Here is a 16,735-nt window from a genome sequence, read left to right as displayed (position 1 = left end):
AGAGATCCCACATTGTGGGGAGAGAGAACGGGGAAGATGTCTGTGTCAAGAAGCTACCATAGCGCATTCTTTTGTTTTTTGTACAAAAATCCAAAAATTCTGGTATGGAATATTTGATATTTTTTCTAAATTAATTAAAATAAAACTGGTACCAAAACCAGAATGGATCATTTTTGGAATATCGGAAGGTATCCCTGAATTAAACGTGTATCAGGAGAATTTATTCAATTACGGGCTAATAATGGGAAAAAAGCTCATACTTAATTTCTGGAAAAATGCGCCCACACCAACAATAAAAATGTGGACATCAAATATGTTTGAAACATTACATCTGGAAGAGATGAGATTCCTCTTAGCAGGTAAAGCAGACCAATTCCAAAAGATGTGGTCTACGTTTATGGACCTATTACAAGCATGAGGTGCAATAGTAATTCAAAAAATAAATAAATAAATAAATGGCATCAGGACCTGGCAATGGGAGATAAAACAACAAAAACAGACTTGGTTGGTAGTCCCCTTTCTGCGGAGTTTAATGTTATAATAGAGCGATTGTTCCTACTTTCTTTTTCTTTCTTTTCTAGGGTCGACTTTCTTACTTTACTTCCTTCTCTAACTTCTTTTCTAAGGGGCTTTCTTTTCCCAACACTCTATTGCACTTCACGACTCTTGCGCACTTTCTTTACTTTCCTTACTTCTATCTTTTTCTTAAAGCTCAAAAAAATGAAGCGGTACAAAAAATGTATTAAGATACATGTGTTGTGTATTATTGTAATTTACAGTACTTCTAATAAAAATAATTTAAAAAAACAAAAAAAACACCGAACATCGTTCTGTCCCTCAGCCACAGACTCCGCACTCGGTGACCCGTGTGTGACCCACACCGTCCAGGATCAGCCCTGGAGGAGCACGGATTGTTTCAGCACTAAGTGCAGCGATGGAACATGGATGGATGATGGAAATCTTGCAGTGGGATGGTACATATTTAATAGGTAACGTGAGGCGATCATTGCTGAGAAATTGGACACTGATGGTGAATGTAAACGGGAGAATGAGGGGCGTGTGAAGGGGAGATGTAGGGAGATGGGGATCATCAGTTGCTGCAATGGGACGGGGCGTCAACACTGAGAATGGGGAGATCCCACATTGTGGAGAGAGGGACCGGGGAAGACGGAAGCGGAGGGAAAACAACATTGGATTCCGGGGAATGTTGAACGGGGATGGGGTGCGGTCAGAATGGCCCTGATTCCGGGTCTTTCTCTGGGTGAACAAACTCCCTCAGTTCAGGGGCTGACTCTCTGATTGTTGTTTCAGTTCCGGTGGATGGAAGGTTCCGGAGACTGACGTTCCAGTGGTTCACTGCTCCGGGAAGTACCCAGGCTGGTTAGCCAGTAGGGTCAGAGTTTACAACACATGGTCTCAGTTATTGTCGGGGAGGGTCAGACTGACGACCCAGATCTCTCCAGAGGGCCCCTCGCACGGACACGGAACCCAAACTCCCTGAGAGGTTCCCCCACAGTCACTCAGACCCTGGATCCTCACGGAGTGCGGTGGGGAAGCTCCAGCTTCCTGGAGTTTCCCGGCAGTGGCGTTACAGATCCCATCCGCCCGCTGTCCCTGCCCCAGATCAGACCCGGAGTAGTTTCAGTGGACGAGCCGCTCCCAGGAAGCTGGACCCGTCTCAGGACACCCACAGTTCAGCAACGAGGCGGAGAAATTAAATACACACAACATTTCGCACAAATGTGCTTATGATGTGTGAATGAAGTGTTTGTGATGTGTCGTGGTTAAAATTATTGCAATCTAGTGACATATCCGATGAGGCTGAACAATCCACTACATACTGTAATTAGTCATGTCATACGCCACGGAAATAGGCCCTTCGGCCCATGCCGACCATGATGTCCCATCTGAGCTACTAATTCGGCCAGTGTTCCTCTAAACCTTTCCTGTCCGCTCATCACCAGCTATCAGCACCCATCGGGCGGGGGTGCTTGTGTTTCCAATCCAGACCCCGGCACCCTAGGGTGTCAGCACCAGGAGCTGGTCTCAGGGAGCTGGGGCTGCTGTGGGGAGTGTGGGTGGGGAGGGTGAGGGCAGCAGCTCACCGCTGACTGAGGCAGGTCAGATCCGACCGTGGCTGGTGATCACTGCCTTACACTGGCTCCACATTCACAATCCCCACTACGCTGTGGCACCGGGTACATTTTATAATGTTTATAATCCTCATTCCAGGTCACCATCCCAGCGTGGGAGACGGGGAGGTGACCAGGACAGTCTGTTGCACTGTGAACAGTTGCATCTGCTTTTGGAACCGGTGGTCAGGGTAAAGAACTGCATCAGTTACTTTGTGTATCAGCTGTGGCCGTCACCCCACAATTACGCTGTGTATTGTACAGGTAGGTCCCCGTTCCCCAGTCACACGGGCTGTTGGAGTTGTGGAGATAATGTGTGACGTCCCGAGTCACCAACACACACAGTGGGCTGAGTGTTCAGGTTTCCCATTCAACTTGCCGGGTTCACAGTGAATCTCCTGTGTGATGGGAAAGTGCGGGTGAAGGGAGTCGGTGTCACTGTTAGGACTGAGCAATGACAATGTGGGCTGTGGAAGGAATTTCATGTTTCACAGTCCCTGGATTACGTTGAGGACACGTCCAGTAGAACAGTGCTGGACAGAGCAGGAACAGGGATATACAGGACCTGAATGTGTGGCTGAAGAACTGGTGCAGGAGGCAGGGATTTAGATTCTTAAACCACTGGGATCTGTTTTGGAGTAAGGGGGAACTGTACAAAAGGGACGGATTGCACCTTAACAATTGGGGGACCGACATTCTGGCAGGCAGGTGTGCCACTGCGACACAGGTAGTTTTAAACTAAAAAGGGGGCGGGGGGGGGGTGTCAAATGGGATAGTCAGCGACAGAGTTAAAGAGAAAGGGAGTAAAGGGATAGTTAAGGACCCCATAATTAACGGGAAAGAAAGCCCACACAGGGATAGGAGTGTTTGGTCAAGTGTAATAGGGATCGATGTGAAAGGTGAGATGCGTAAGGAATTAAAAGTATTGTATTTGAATGCGCTAAGTTTAAGAAGTAAAGTTGATGAGCTAAGTTAGAGGTTGGTAGATATGACATTGTGGGGATTACCGAGAGGTGGCTGCAGGGGGATCGGGCCTGGGAACTTAATATTCAGGGTTATATATCCTACAGAAAGGACAGGCAGGTGGGCAGAGGAGGGGGGGGGGGGTAGCTCTGCTGGTGAGGGATGGAATTCAGTCCATTGTGAGGGAAGACATAGGGACTGATGAGGTAAGGTCACTGTGCATTGAGTTGAGGAATTGTAAAGGCAAGAAGACACTAATTGGTGTTATATACAGACCCCCAAATAGTAGCCGGGATGTAGGATGTACATTGCAGCATGAGCTAAAACTGGCATGTAACAAAGGTAATGCCACTGTGGTGATGTGGGATTTCAATATGCAGGTAGACTGAGAAAATCAGGTTGGTTCAGGACCCCAAGAAAGAGAGTTTGTAGAGTGCATCTGAGATGAATTCTTAGAACAGCTTGTAATGGAGCCGACCAGAGAAAAGGCAATTCTGGATTTAGTGTTGTCCAACGAACCAGATTTGATAAGAGAACTCGAGGTAAAGGAACAGCTTGGAGGTAGTGATCATAATATGATTCGTTTTAATCTGCAATTTGAGAAGGGGTAGGTTAAATCGGAAGTGTCAGTGATGCAGTTGAACAAAGGGGACTATGACGGCATGAGGGAGGAGCTAGTCAAAGTAGACTGGAAAGGGATCCGAGCAGGAATGATGGTGGAACAGCAATGGCAGGAATTTCTGGGCATAATCCGGAAGACGCAGGATCATTTCATTACAAAAAGGAAGAAAGATTCTAAGGGAAGTAGGAGGCAACCGTGGCTGACAAGAGATGTTAGGGATAGAATAAAACTAAAAGAAAATATTATAACACAGCAAAGAGTAGCCGGAAGCCAAACTTTCATAGGACAACAATAGGAAACAAAACGGGCAATACGGGCTGAAACGATGAAGTACGAGGGGAAGCTAGCCTGGAATATATAGAAGTTAAAGCTTCTTTAGATGTGTTAAGGGAAAACGAATAGCAAATTCAAATGTGGGTCTCTTGAAGGCAGAAATGGGTGAAATTATTATGGGAAACAAGGGAATGGCAGAAGAATTGAACAGGTACTTCGGATCTGTCTTCACTAAGGAAGACACAAACAATCTCCCAGAAGTACTGGAGGACAGAGGATCTAAGGGGGTAGAGGAACTGAAATAAATAGTATTGGGTAGGCTAATGGGATTGAAGGATGATAAATCCCCTGGGCATGATGGTCTGCATCCCAGGGTCCTCAGGGAGGTAGCTGTAGAAATAGTGGACGCATTGGTGATAATTTTCCAATGTTCAATAGATTCAGGATCAGTTCCTGTGGATTGGAGGATAGCTAATGTTATCCCACTTTTCAAGAAAGGAGCGAGACAAAAAACGGGGACTGACAGACCAGTTAGCCTGACTACGGTGATGGGAAAGATGCTGGAGTCAATTACTAAAGAGGTAATAATGGATTAGTCCTTTTTACTGGATTTATGAAAGGAAAATCATGCTTGACTAATCTACTGGAATTGTTTGAGGATGTGACAAGTAAAATGGATGAAGGGGAGCCAGTGGATGTAGTGTATCTAGACTTTTATAACGCCTTTGATAAGGTCCCTCACGGGAGACTGGTGACTAAAATTAGAGCACATGGTATTGGTGGTAGGGTATTGACATGGATAAAAAATTGGTTGGCAGACAGGAAGCAAAGAGTAGGAGTGACCGGATCCTTTTCAGAAGGCAGGCAGTGGCGAGTGGAGTGCCGCAAGGCTCGGTGTTGGGGCCGCAACTGTTTACCACATATAGTAATGATTTGTAAGAGGAAATCATGAGTAACACTAGCATGTTTGCGGATGACACAAAGCTGGGTGGCAGTGTGAACTGAAGAGGATGTTAGGAGGTTGCAGGGTGACCTGGACAGGCTGAGTGAGTGGACAGATGCGTGGCAGATGCAGTATAATATAGATAAATATGAGGTTACCCACTTTGGTGGCAAAAACAATGAGGCAGATTATTATCTCAATGGGGTTAGATTAGGTAAGGGGGAGGTGCAGCGAGAACTGGGCGTCCTCGTACACCGGTCACTGAAAGTTGGCGTGCAGGTACAGCACGCAATGAAGAAAGATATTGGAAAGTTGGCCTTCATAACAAGAGGATTTCAGAATAGGAGTAGAGAGGTTCTTGTGCAGTTGTATAGGGCTCTGGTGAGATCACATCTGGAGTATTGTGTCCAGTTTTGGTTTAATTTGAGGGCGGGACATATGAGGAAAGATTGAAAAGACTAGGCTTGTATTCACTGGAGTTTAGGAGGATGAGGGGTGTTCTTATAGACACATATAAAATTATAAAAGGACTGGTCAGGCTTGATGCAGGAAAAATGTTTCTAATGTTGGGCGAGTCCAGAATCAGGGGTCACAGTCTTAGAATAAAGGAGAGGCCATTTAGGACTGAGGTGAGAAAAAATGTTTTCACCCAGAGAGTTGTGAATTTGTGGAATTCCCTGCCACAGAGGGTTGTGGAGGTCAAATCACTGGATGGATTTAAAAGATAGTTAGATAGAGCTCTACGGGCTAGTGGAATCAAGGGATATGGGGAGAAGGCAGGCACGGGTTATTGATTGGGGATGATCAGCCATGATCACAATGAATGGCGGTGCTGGCTCGAAGTGCCGAATCGCATCCTCCTGCACCTATTTTCTATGTTTCGGTATTTCTATGTTAACAGACGAGGGAACCAGTGGCTGGGCTGTGGGGGATTTTCAGAAAGCATTTAGTAGGTTCCTGCACAAGAGGCTGGTCAACAAGGTCAGAGCACATGGAATTGTTCACACGCCGACATGGATTGAGAATTGGCTTTTGGACATAGAGAAACAGGTGGGAATAAGCAGATCATTCTCAGTTTGGCAGCAGTGACTCGGTGGGCCCCGGTGAGTCACAGTCTGCATCAATAACTTGGCTGGGACGATCATCTGTGGACTGAGATACACCGTGATATCTCCCACCGACCACACAGTGTGCCTTTAGTCTTGCAGCTGTCTACAATCTCCCAACAGTATCCAAAGGGACAAACCTGTTGTCAAGGGGAATGGCCACAGGAGATTCCTGCACTTTCTCACTACTCCCTTTTCTGGTGATCACCCGTCTACTTTCTGCCCCTACAAGAGGCGTGCCCACCTCACTGTGACTCCTATCTGTGACATCCTCAGTGTGCCAAATGATGCTGAGGTCATCCAGCTACTGCTCCAGTTCCCTAACGGCATCTGTAAGGAGCTGGAGCAGGGCACTCCTCCCACAGGCGTAGTCCTCAGCAACACTGAAAGATTCCCTGACTCCCCACATCCTGCAGGAGGAGCACTAACTGCCCTACCTGCCATCATTACTGCACTAGACCACGGAGAGTGTATATTAGAACAATATCCACAAACCAGACCTTATCCCGCTGTCACCCTGTACGCCGAAGCCTCTCAAGCCAAAGCCTCGCACTTACCCTCCACACGGCACTTGTACGTAAACACGGCCGCTCCATACAGGCCCCTCCACTTGTATCTACCTTTCCTTTATACACCCACTAAGGAGCAATCACTCGGAATGCTATGTGTTTTCAGCTTCTCCAACTGAAACTCACCTCATCTCATTAACTGTGGGGCCTCTGTAATCAGCTGGTCTTTATAAATGTCCCTCTGTTCTACAGCTAGTCAGTGTTCCCTGGGGATTGAGATACAACGTGATATCTTCCATTGAACCCTCAGTCCCTCACTGTCCACAGTGAATTTATATTAGTTTATTGTCACATGTACCAAGGTACAGTGAAAAGCATTGTGTTGTGAGATATCCAGTTAGCGGAAAGATTATACATGATTTTAATCAAGCCGTCCACAGTGTACAAACACAGGATAAAGGGAATAATGTTTACTGCATGATAATGTCCAGAAAAGTCCAATTATAGATCGTACGAGGGTCTCCAGTGAGATAGATGGGAGGTCATTACCACTCTCTAATTGGTGATAGGATGATTCAGTTGCCTGATAACTGCTGGGAAGAAACTGTCTCTGAAACTGGAGGTGTGCGGTTTCACACTTCTATACATTTTGCCTGAAGGGAGAGGGGAGAAAAGGTAGTGTCCGTGAGAGAGACTGGGTCCTTGATTATGCTGGTGGCCTTGTCAAGCAGTATGAAGTGTAGATGGAATTAATGGAAGGGAGGTTGGTTTGCATGATGGTTTGTGTGCCTCCACAATTCTATGGGGTGGGACTGATGGGACTGATGAGATCGATCCCCTGGACACTGGCATGAAGCTGATGGGCCGAGTGGTCGTCCTTGTGGCAATCAGTTCATGTTGGGAGAGCGATGAAGCTGGGTTTAGAGACGTGGGATTGATGCCTGCGTTTATTCGGGAGATGGTGTCATTGGTCAGGGAGTGGACGGGAGGTTATTGGTGCTCGGGGTTGGTGAGGGTGGAGAGGCAGATGAGGGAGGTGGGGAACAAGAGGCTGGGGACATGTGCTGAACTTGACATTAACACCGAACATCATTCTGTCCCTCAGCCACAGACTCCGCACTCGGTGACCCGTGTTTGACCCACACCGTCCTGGATCAGCCTTGGAGGAGCACGGATTGTTCCAACACTGAGTGCAGCAGAGGGACATGGATGGATGATGGAAATCTTGCAGTGGGATGGTACAGATTTAACAGGTAACGTGAGGCTATCATTGCTGAGAAATTGGACACTGATGGAGAATGTAAACGGGAGAATGAGGGGTGTGTGAAGGGGAGATGTAGGGAGATGGGGATCATCAGTTGCTGCCATGCGACGGGGCGTCAATACTGAGAATGGGGAGATCCCACATTGTGGGGAGAAAGACCGGGGATGACGGACGCGGAGGGAAAACAACATTGGACTCTGGGGAATGTTGAACGGGGACGGGGTGCGGTCAGAATGGCCCTGGTTCCGGGACTTTCTCTGGGTGAACAAACTCCCTCAGTTCAGGGGCTGACTCTCTGATTGTTGTTTCAGTTCCGGTGGATGGAAGATTCCAGAGACTGTCCTTCCAGGATATCACTGCTCCGGGCTGTACCCAGGCTGGTTAACCGGTAGGGTCAGAGTTTACAACACATGGTCTCAGTTATTGTCGGGGAGGGTCAGACTGAAGGAGTACATTACCCAGATCTCTCCAGAGGGTCCCTCGCACGGACACGGAGCCCAAACTCCCTGAGAGGTTCCCCCACAGTCACTCAGCTCCGGCCCTGGATCCTCATGGAGTGTGGTGGGGAAGCTCCAGCTTCCTGGAGTTTCCCGGCAGTGGGGCTACGGATCCCATCTGCCCGCTGTCTTTCTCCATCCAAAAGTAAACTTTATTCAGAATGTTAAACATTTTTTTTAAATGAACACTGCAAGAAAACTCTACCGACATTCTCAGTGTTTGTACATTCATTGGCGTGATATTCGGTCGTATTTGCAAACTATCCTTACACCAAGCTCACTTGCAACATGTGGTCCCCTGAGGAGATATCCCTTCCCTTGGTTTGAAGAATGTCTCCACTCGACTCTGCCCCTCAATGTCCAGCAGGGGAGGAACCCTAGATTGGTCCTCCCTCACAGTTGGCTGCACCAAGCTTCGCTGCCACCCTCAGCGCGTACTCCTTCATTCTGGAGTGGGCCAGTCGGCAACTTTGCCTGATGGACATCTCACTCTGTTGGGAGATCATCAACTTACGGGCAGACCAAAGAGCTTCTTTCACAGAGTTGATCTTACAGCTGCACTTGATGTCAGGCTCCAAATGTGTCCCGGGAAACAGTCTCTAATTCACAGAGTGCTCTGTTGCAGAACTATTCGAGATAAACTGTGACAAGGACCCTTGCATCATTCTCCAGATTCTCTCTGCAAACTCACTCTCTGCGAAGAGGTGGGCAACCATGTTCTCTCCTCAGCAGCCGTCCTGTGGACAATGCTCTTTGGGAATAAAATTCCGATGGTGCTGGAAGGATCTGACTGGGAGGGCCCCTCTAACCGCCAGCAATGCCGGGTGTTAGTGCTTGTTGGTGAGTTCTGGCGATGAGCCATTTCACCAGACAAGCTGAGCATTCTGCACTGGGAACCACACCACAGGATCCATCGTGTCCTTTTCCTGCAGTGCCTGCAGGATGTTCTCTGGTGACCACTGCCTGATGACTTATGGACAAAGGTGTTGGCCCACAAGACCCTTTCCACTGGCGGCACAGTGGTGCAGTGGTAGAGTTGATGCCTTACAGTGCTAGAGACCAGGGTTCGATCCTGACTCAAGATGTTGTCTGCACGGAGTGTGTTCATTCTCCCTGTGAGTTCCTCAGGGCGCTCCAGTTTCATCACACATTCCAAAGCCATACATGTTTGAAGATTAATTGGCTTTGTTAAAATTGTAAATTGTCTTTAGTGTGTGTAATGTTAGTGTACAGGGTGATCGCTGGTCGGTGCGGTCTTGGTGGGCAGAGGGGTCTGTTTCCCTGCTGTTTGTCTAAAGTCTAAAGACAGGTGATTTGGCAAAGTCCAATGAACTGGCACATTGTGTAGCATCGGAGCCAGACCCATCCTTCACAACACCGAGGATGGGTAGAACCGCAGCAGGTAGTGACACTTGGTGCCCACGTGCTTTGGCTCCACACACAGCTTGATGCAGTCATAGACTAAGGAGGTTATCGGGAAGAGGGCGACGTTCAGCACCTTTTACCCCCGTTGTCTGCCGACTTGTGCATCGTGACCCATCAGACCCGCTCCATCATTGAACCAACTCCATCATTGAACCAACTCCATCATTGAACCAACTCCATCATTGAACCCGCTCCATCATTGAACCATCTCCATCATAGAACCAACTCCATCATTGAACCCGCTCCATCATTGAACCAACTCCATCATAGAACCAACTCCATCATTGAACCAACTCCATCATTGAACCAACTCCATCATTGAACCAACTCCATCATTGAACCCGCTCCATCATTGAACCAGAACCGGGGTGATCGCTGAGGCACAGGACCGTGGGACGGGCCGCACTAACACCAAGTCCACAGTCCCGGGAAAACCTCACACCTCATGAACAAACCTTTCCCCATTAACCCCACATCCAATGTTTTTCTTGACCATGGCTGTTTGCTCCAGCCAATTCTTGTAACATGCCTTGATCAACCCAACGGAACCAAATTCCCCAGCAACTCAAGAAGTCCCATCCGCCTGCTGTCCCTGCTCCAAATCAGAGCCGGAGCAGTTTCAGTGGGGGAGCAGCTCCCAGGGAGCTGGGCCATCTCAGGACACGCACAGTTCAGCAACGAGGCTGAGAAATTAAATACAACATTTTGCACAGAGATAGATTATTGGTTTTAAATTCTGATTGTTTTTGGTTAAAGTTGTTTGGGTCAGTTCCAGATTCCAGTTTCATAATTCAACACCCATCAGGAGGGGGGGGCTTGTGTTTCCAGTCCAGACCCCAGCACCCTAGGGTGTCAGCACCAATAGCCGGTCTCAGGGAGCAGGGGCTGCTGTGGGGAGTGTGGGTGGCGAGGGTGAGGGCAGCAGCTCAGGTCAGGTGAGGCAGGTCAGACCTGACCATGGCTTGTGATCACTGCCTTACACTGGCTCCACATTCACATTCACACCGCACTGTGGCACCGGGTACATTTTACAATGTTTATAATCCTCATTCCAGGTCCCCATCCCAGCGTGGGAGACGGGGAGGTGACCAGGACAGTCTGTTTCACTTCGCACAGTAACATCTGCTACATGAACAGGGAGATCAGGGTGAAGAACTGCACTGGTTACTTTGTGTATCAGCTGTGGCCCTCAGCCTACTACCACGCCTACGCTTTGTATTGTACAGGTAGGTCCCCGTTCCCCAGTCACACGGGTTCTCATCCCCTGGTCTGGCCTGTGACCGCACTTGGTCCAATCGCTCCGTGGGTTCCAGCCTCTCCCCCTCACCCCTGGACCTATACTTCCCTCCCCCTCATGGAAACATCACTCTCACCCCTCCATCCTGGACTCTTCACTCTCTCTGGCACCATCCACTACCCTACTCTTCCCCGACCATGTCCCCTCCCATTGGTACAGTCCCCTCCGCTCGTGTGTCCTCCTCCCCACTTGCCCCAACACTGACCCCTACCACCCCCCCCCCCCCCCCCCCCCTCTCTTGCACAGACACGGCCCCCTCTCTCCCCCAACAGTTCCTCTCTCCACAACTCCTTGGTTCACTCATCTCTTCCCACTCAAACCTTCCCTTCCACATGTACTTTTTCCTGCAGCTGCAGGAGATGTAACACCTGTCCCTGTACCTCCCCCACGCCTTCATCCAGTGACCCTGACAGCCCTTCCAGTTGATATAGAGGATCACATGTACCTCCTCGAAGTTCATCTACTGCATCTAGTGTTCCCAATGTACATTGGAGAGACAAAGTGCGGACTCGGCAAACATTTTGCCAAACACATGTTCACGATCCACCAAGGTCTACTGAATCTTCCGGTTGCTAACCATTTTATCCCCATCCCATTCCCACATTGATCTTTCTGTCCTGGGCCTCCTCCATTGCCAGAGTGAGACCACAGACTATAGGAACAGAACCTGGTCCGTTTGTGTCGCTTACATCCCAGCTTTATCAGCAGTGAATTTCCCACTTTGAAGCAACCTGCAACAACCCCCCCCCCACCCCCACTCCCCCCTTTGTTCTTTCCGCTCTGTGCCCCTCCTAAACTCACACCTATTTCTCACCTCACTCCCTCTGGCTCCACAACTTGTAACTCTTCAACCTTCGTGTCTCAAACCTTCATGCTTTATTCTCTGGCTTTTGTTCCAACCATCTACCCACCAAAAATCCCTCTCACCCATGTCCACCTATTACCTGCCAAGCTTTGTCCTGCCTCCCCTCTCTTCCAGCTTTTCCCCATCCTGCAATTGGTCTGAGGAAGGCTCCCGACCTGAAACGTCACCTATCTATGTTCCCCAGAACTACTGCCTGACCCACTGAGTTACTCCAGCACTTTGTGTCCTTCACATTAAACCAGTCGGGTTCAGTGGAAATGGATGATTATGTTGTGTGATGTGTAAGAGTGTTAAAGGAATACGGTCCGAGACTCTTGAAAGGCTGGCACCACCATTGTACCGAGCGTGCTGGATCAGTAGGGTATTACTGGAGTAACAGACATGTGGTGAAATAACCTGAGGATTGAGCAGACACTGTTGTCCCTGGAGCACATTGAGGACACGTTCAGTAGAACAGATGAGGGAACCAGTGACTGGGCTGTGGGGGATTTTCAGAAAGCATTTAGTACGTTCCTGCACAAGAGGCTGGCCAACAAGGTCAGAGCACATAGAATTGTTCACACACTGACATGGATTGAGAATTGGCTTTTGGACCGAGAGCAACAGGTGGGAATAAGCAGATCATTCACAGGTTGGCAGCAGTGACGTGTGGGTATAAGAGGGCACAGTGCTTGGGCCCCGGTGAGTCACAGTCTGTATCAATAACTTGGCTGGGACGATCATCTGTGGACAGAGATACACCATGATATCTCCCACTTACCAGCAGTGTCCCTCACTGTGTCCCCTGGGACCAAGCCTGGGACCCCCTCCCTGGGACCGAGATATCCTCTATACCCACCTCCGCCCCCAACCTCAAGAGACCCAAACTGATCCACAACCCCTGCCCAATGACTATGTCGTCCTCCCTCCCCCATTGGGACCAAGACCACCCCTCGAACCCCATCCTAAGTCGTTCCCTATCCCCTCCTCCAGGGACCTCTCCTCCCCAGGTCCAGGCCGTTCCCTCCCCCAGGACCAACATCCCTACCCTCGCCCTGGACAGAGCAAGTCCCCTCCCCTCACTGCCCCAGTGACCTGCCTTCCCCGAGACCAGGCCGTTCCCTCTCTCCACTCACTCGCCCAGGACCGACCCGTCCCCTCCCCTCGCCTGAGACCGAGTGAGCCGGCGGGTGAGGGGGAAGCAGGAAGAGGGTGGAGTGGGACAGAGATGGTGGGAGAGGTGCGTGGGTGAGAGAGAGGGAAAGGGTGGGTGAGGGAGAGGCAGGATCGAGGAGGAGGTGAGAGGGCAGGGAGGGGCGAGCGGAGGGGAATGAGGGCAGAGAGACATACGGCGAGTATTGAGTGACGACGGGAATGATGGGGGTGAGGAGCAGAGGGAGTGGGCAGCAGAGTGGAGTGACTCAGGGACGGGTCCCAATGTGTGAGGTGTGTGGGGTGGAGGAGCTGGGAGGCAGTAACGGTCACTCCACTGTGGAGTGGGATGTACTGGGGGTGTCAGGATACACGGTGCAGGAGAGGGCTGGACCGTTGGTGTCACCAGAGACTGGTGTCGGCCGTGCACTTCCATCTGCTCCCGTCCCTCACCAAGGCCCTGTACGACTGCAGTAGAACCTTCCTGCTCTTATACTCAAGAGCGGAACTCGCTATCAAAACATGGAGGGGACGGGGGACAGATGCGCACACTCACACACGCGCGATGCTTCGGAGGCTCAATCAAAGATAGCAATGTAGCAATGTTACAAAATTTTGAGATTTTAAAAATCAAGTCTGCAATTTATCCCATCAGATAAAGCATAAAAATAAGTTTAATTTGACACCTAATTCACTTTCATATCTCAAGTATTTAAAAAGGTTATGGCCATTTTCATACTCGGAAATTAGCATCTTGTTCCCTATTGATTTTCTATGGACATAACAAAAAAGCTGTGATCGTGAACAGTCAAAAGCCCATAACTTTCTTAAAAATTAAGAGCACTGAATGAAATTTTCAGTTATCATAGATTGAAGCATTCTGAAACAAATATAAAATAATCTTACTTGGATGACCTGAAATTAAAGCATATAATTAGTTAGTTACCTAATTGTAGCTAATTTCAGACTTCAATTACTAGATCTAAACATCTATCCATTTCTTAATAAATGATTAACATTTTTAAATAGCTTAAATGTCCAAATAATATTCACAAATAATTCACAATAAAACATGATTTTTAAATCTCATTTACATTAATTTATAGACCAAATGGAAGGAATTTAGTGTTCAATTGCTGTAAATTAAAGTCCATTTAAATCAGCTTTCCAGTGGGTCCCTGTGGAACGAGCTGTTTAGAACGTTCACATTGCGGTAGATTTGTGCCCCCAAATGCCGAGAAAAATACTGGGGGATATAATGGGCCCAAAATGAGCTGCTCGCAATATTAAACTTTGTATAAAGGGATCTTTAGAAGCCCTTTTTAATGTAAAAATATACAGCTTACCTTCAATTGTCTGCTTTATGAGACCCTGCGGTTGCTGGTGGTCGCGGGTTTAGAGATTGATTTTTAAACTACTATAACTATTATTCAAGGCCTTTAAAACTAATAATAGCTTTTGCGACGGGGTCTTTCAGCGTTTTTTCGTTAATATTTTACAAGGCTGAACATCTTCGATTGGAACAGCCTAGTGAAAATCGCGTTTTAAACTCGCCCCCTCTAAACGGCGCCAAAATCGCGCACACCCGCAGCGACAGATTTTCAGCGACGCTTCAGGTAGGCTTTGCAACATACCTACTAGAGGAGCTCCTCTAGGATCTTTGGGCTCAATCTCAATCTCAACTCTGCCTGTCTCACCCGGTTAACTACAGCCCTGTCTGGACTGACGGCACACCAGCGCTGCTTCTCCGCGCTGGTCATATTTCCCGCAAGTCCAGGGAGGTTAACCAGGCGGGACAGGCAGAGTTGAGCTGGGTTTAGCGCTACTTCTCTGCGCTGGCTGTGGTCCTGGTGGTGCAGCTCGCGTCTGACTGCCGGCCTCTCTGGCCACCCGTAGGGGGGGTGGGGTGGGGTGGGGCCTCGGGACAGCGCCAGAGACCCGGCCGGGATCGATCCTGGCTGCGGATGAGGTGCAGGTCTGTGCCACGTCTCCCTCCTCCAATCACCGCGCTCTATACTCATTCTCACCCCCACTGCCTCGCGGAAAGCGGAGATTTTAAAATCGGGTTCACATAAACTTGGGGGGATGTCCCCCACTTCGGAAAACATGGGGGGGGGACGTGTGACCTCTGCCCCCCCCCCCCGGGGGTTTCCTCCCCTGCTTATACGCAGGTCCTTTTGCTATGAATGCCAACATACCAATCGCGTTCTTCACTGCCTGCTGCACCTGCATGCCTACTTTCAATGACTGGTGAAGAAGGACTACACCCACTGTCTGTCCACACTTTGTACAGATCCAGCCTCTGTACCAACTGAGGAAGCCCAGGAAACAGCCAAGCCCCAGGAAACAGCCAAGCCCCAGGAAACAGCTAAACCCCAGGAAACAGCCAAACCCCAGGAAACAGCCAAACCCCAGGAAACAGCCGAACCCCAGGAAACAGCCGAACCCCAGGAAACAGCCGAACCCCAGGTAACAGCCGAACCCCAGGAAACAGCCGAACCCCAGGAAACAGCTGAACCCCAGGAAACAACAGCTGAACCGCGGGAGGATATGTTCACCGACCCAGAACCAGATACAAGCACAGGTATTGATGGAGAGATGATTTTTCTGACCCTAAACGTCGGTGCTGGCAGGGAAAGGGCAGGGGAGGGTGACTTGAGGAATATTGGCATCGAGGAGATGGAGGAGAGAGGCTGGGGTGTGGGATGAGGAAATCTGGAGAGGGAGAGAGGGGAGGAGGGGATCTGGGGTGAGTGGGCGGAGGGCGTCTGGAGTTGGGGAGGGGGTCTGTAATGGACATGATGGGGGTGGAGTGGTGTTGGGGGAGGGAGAGGAGGGATCATAGAAACATAGGGGAGTAGGGGTGTGTGGGAGGAGGCTTGGAAACAGCTGGGGGATGGAGGGAAGCTGGGGAAAGGCGAGGCAGATGTCTGGAGTGAAGGGAGGTGGGGGAGGGGGAGGTCTGGAAGGTTGGTGCTGGGGATTGGGGAGGGGGAAGAAGGTGGTCTGGTATTGGGGTGGAGGTGGCAGGAGGGAGTCTGGGGAGATGGGCCAGGAATCCATTGGTGGGAGCAGACCCCATGGGAGGGTGAATGTGGGACAGTGTGGAGAGGGGGTGGAGGGCAAGTAGAAATGAGAGTATAGGGGAAGAGAAGGGCAGGTATAGCACGGGAACAGGCCCTTCGTCCTTCGACCCTGATTCCGCGCTGATCAGTGATCCCCATACAGTTCACTATCCTGTACACTGGGGACAATTGCAATTTATACCAAAGACAATTAACCTACAAACCTGTACGTCTTTGGAGTGTAAGAGGACACCGGAGCACCCGGGGAAAACCCACGCCGTCACATGGAGAACATGCAAACTCCACACTGATAGCAGCCGTAGTCAGGATCTAACTCGGGTCTCTGGCGCAGTGAGGCAGCAACTCTACCGCTGCTCCTTGTGCTGCCCTAAGGAGTGAATGGATGACTGGAGATTGCGGGAGGAGGGGGAAAGTCAGTGGAGAGCTTGTGGAGAATGTATTTTGGTGACTGACTGACTGACACTCGGGGGCGGGGGCTGAATGGTGAAGCGAGTGAGTGTGTGTGCGGTTTGTGCGAGGGGTGAGTGAGTCGGGAAAAGGATGGATTTAGTCAGGATCCAGAGATAGAGCTCTGTAGGAGAGTCGAGGAGGAACAAGGAAGCGTGGTGTGGAGCGTGTTGGA

The 16,735-nt window shown here is 49.7% G+C and overlaps 1 protein-coding gene across 1 annotated transcript; it reads left to right on the top strand.

The window, feature by feature from the left end:
- The first annotated feature begins 1,102 nt into the window (after positions 1-1,102).
- LOC116991888 (uromodulin-like) lies at positions 1,103-11,235 on the top strand. Its single transcript, XM_033050865.1, has 6 exons — positions 1,103-1,227; positions 1,312-1,380; positions 2,233-2,396; positions 7,654-7,801; positions 8,124-8,200; positions 10,790-11,235. The coding sequence occupies exons 1-6, from the start codon at positions 1,103-1,105 to the stop codon at positions 11,233-11,235; spliced, it is 1,029 nt and encodes a 342-aa protein (XP_032906756.1).
- The last annotated feature ends 5,500 nt before the right edge of the window (positions 11,236-16,735 follow it).

The sequence above is a fragment of the Amblyraja radiata genome, chromosome 35 (assembly GCF_010909765.2).
Source record: "Amblyraja radiata isolate CabotCenter1 chromosome 35, sAmbRad1.1.pri, whole genome shotgun sequence".
Lineage (NCBI taxonomy): Eukaryota > Metazoa > Chordata > Chondrichthyes > Rajiformes > Rajidae > Amblyraja > Amblyraja radiata.
This window is presented reverse-complemented; position numbering and strand designations above follow the sequence as displayed.

What these genes read in the sequence shown, in the direction of transcription:
- LOC116991888 (XM_033050865.1), top strand. Translation starts at nt 1,103, where the DNA reads ATGGGACGGGGCGTCAACACTGAGAATGGGGAGATCCCACATTGTGGA. An exon ending in TTGAACGGGGATGGGGTGCG is followed by an intron (nt 1,228 to 1,311) that starts GTCAGAATGGCC and finishes TTGTTGTTTCAG; the next exon opens with TTCCGGTGGATGGAAGGTTC. An exon ending in TTACGCTGTGTATTGTACAG is followed by an intron (nt 2,397 to 7,653) that starts GTAGGTCCCCGT and finishes TCTGTCCCTCAG; the next exon opens with CCACAGACTCCGCACTCGGT.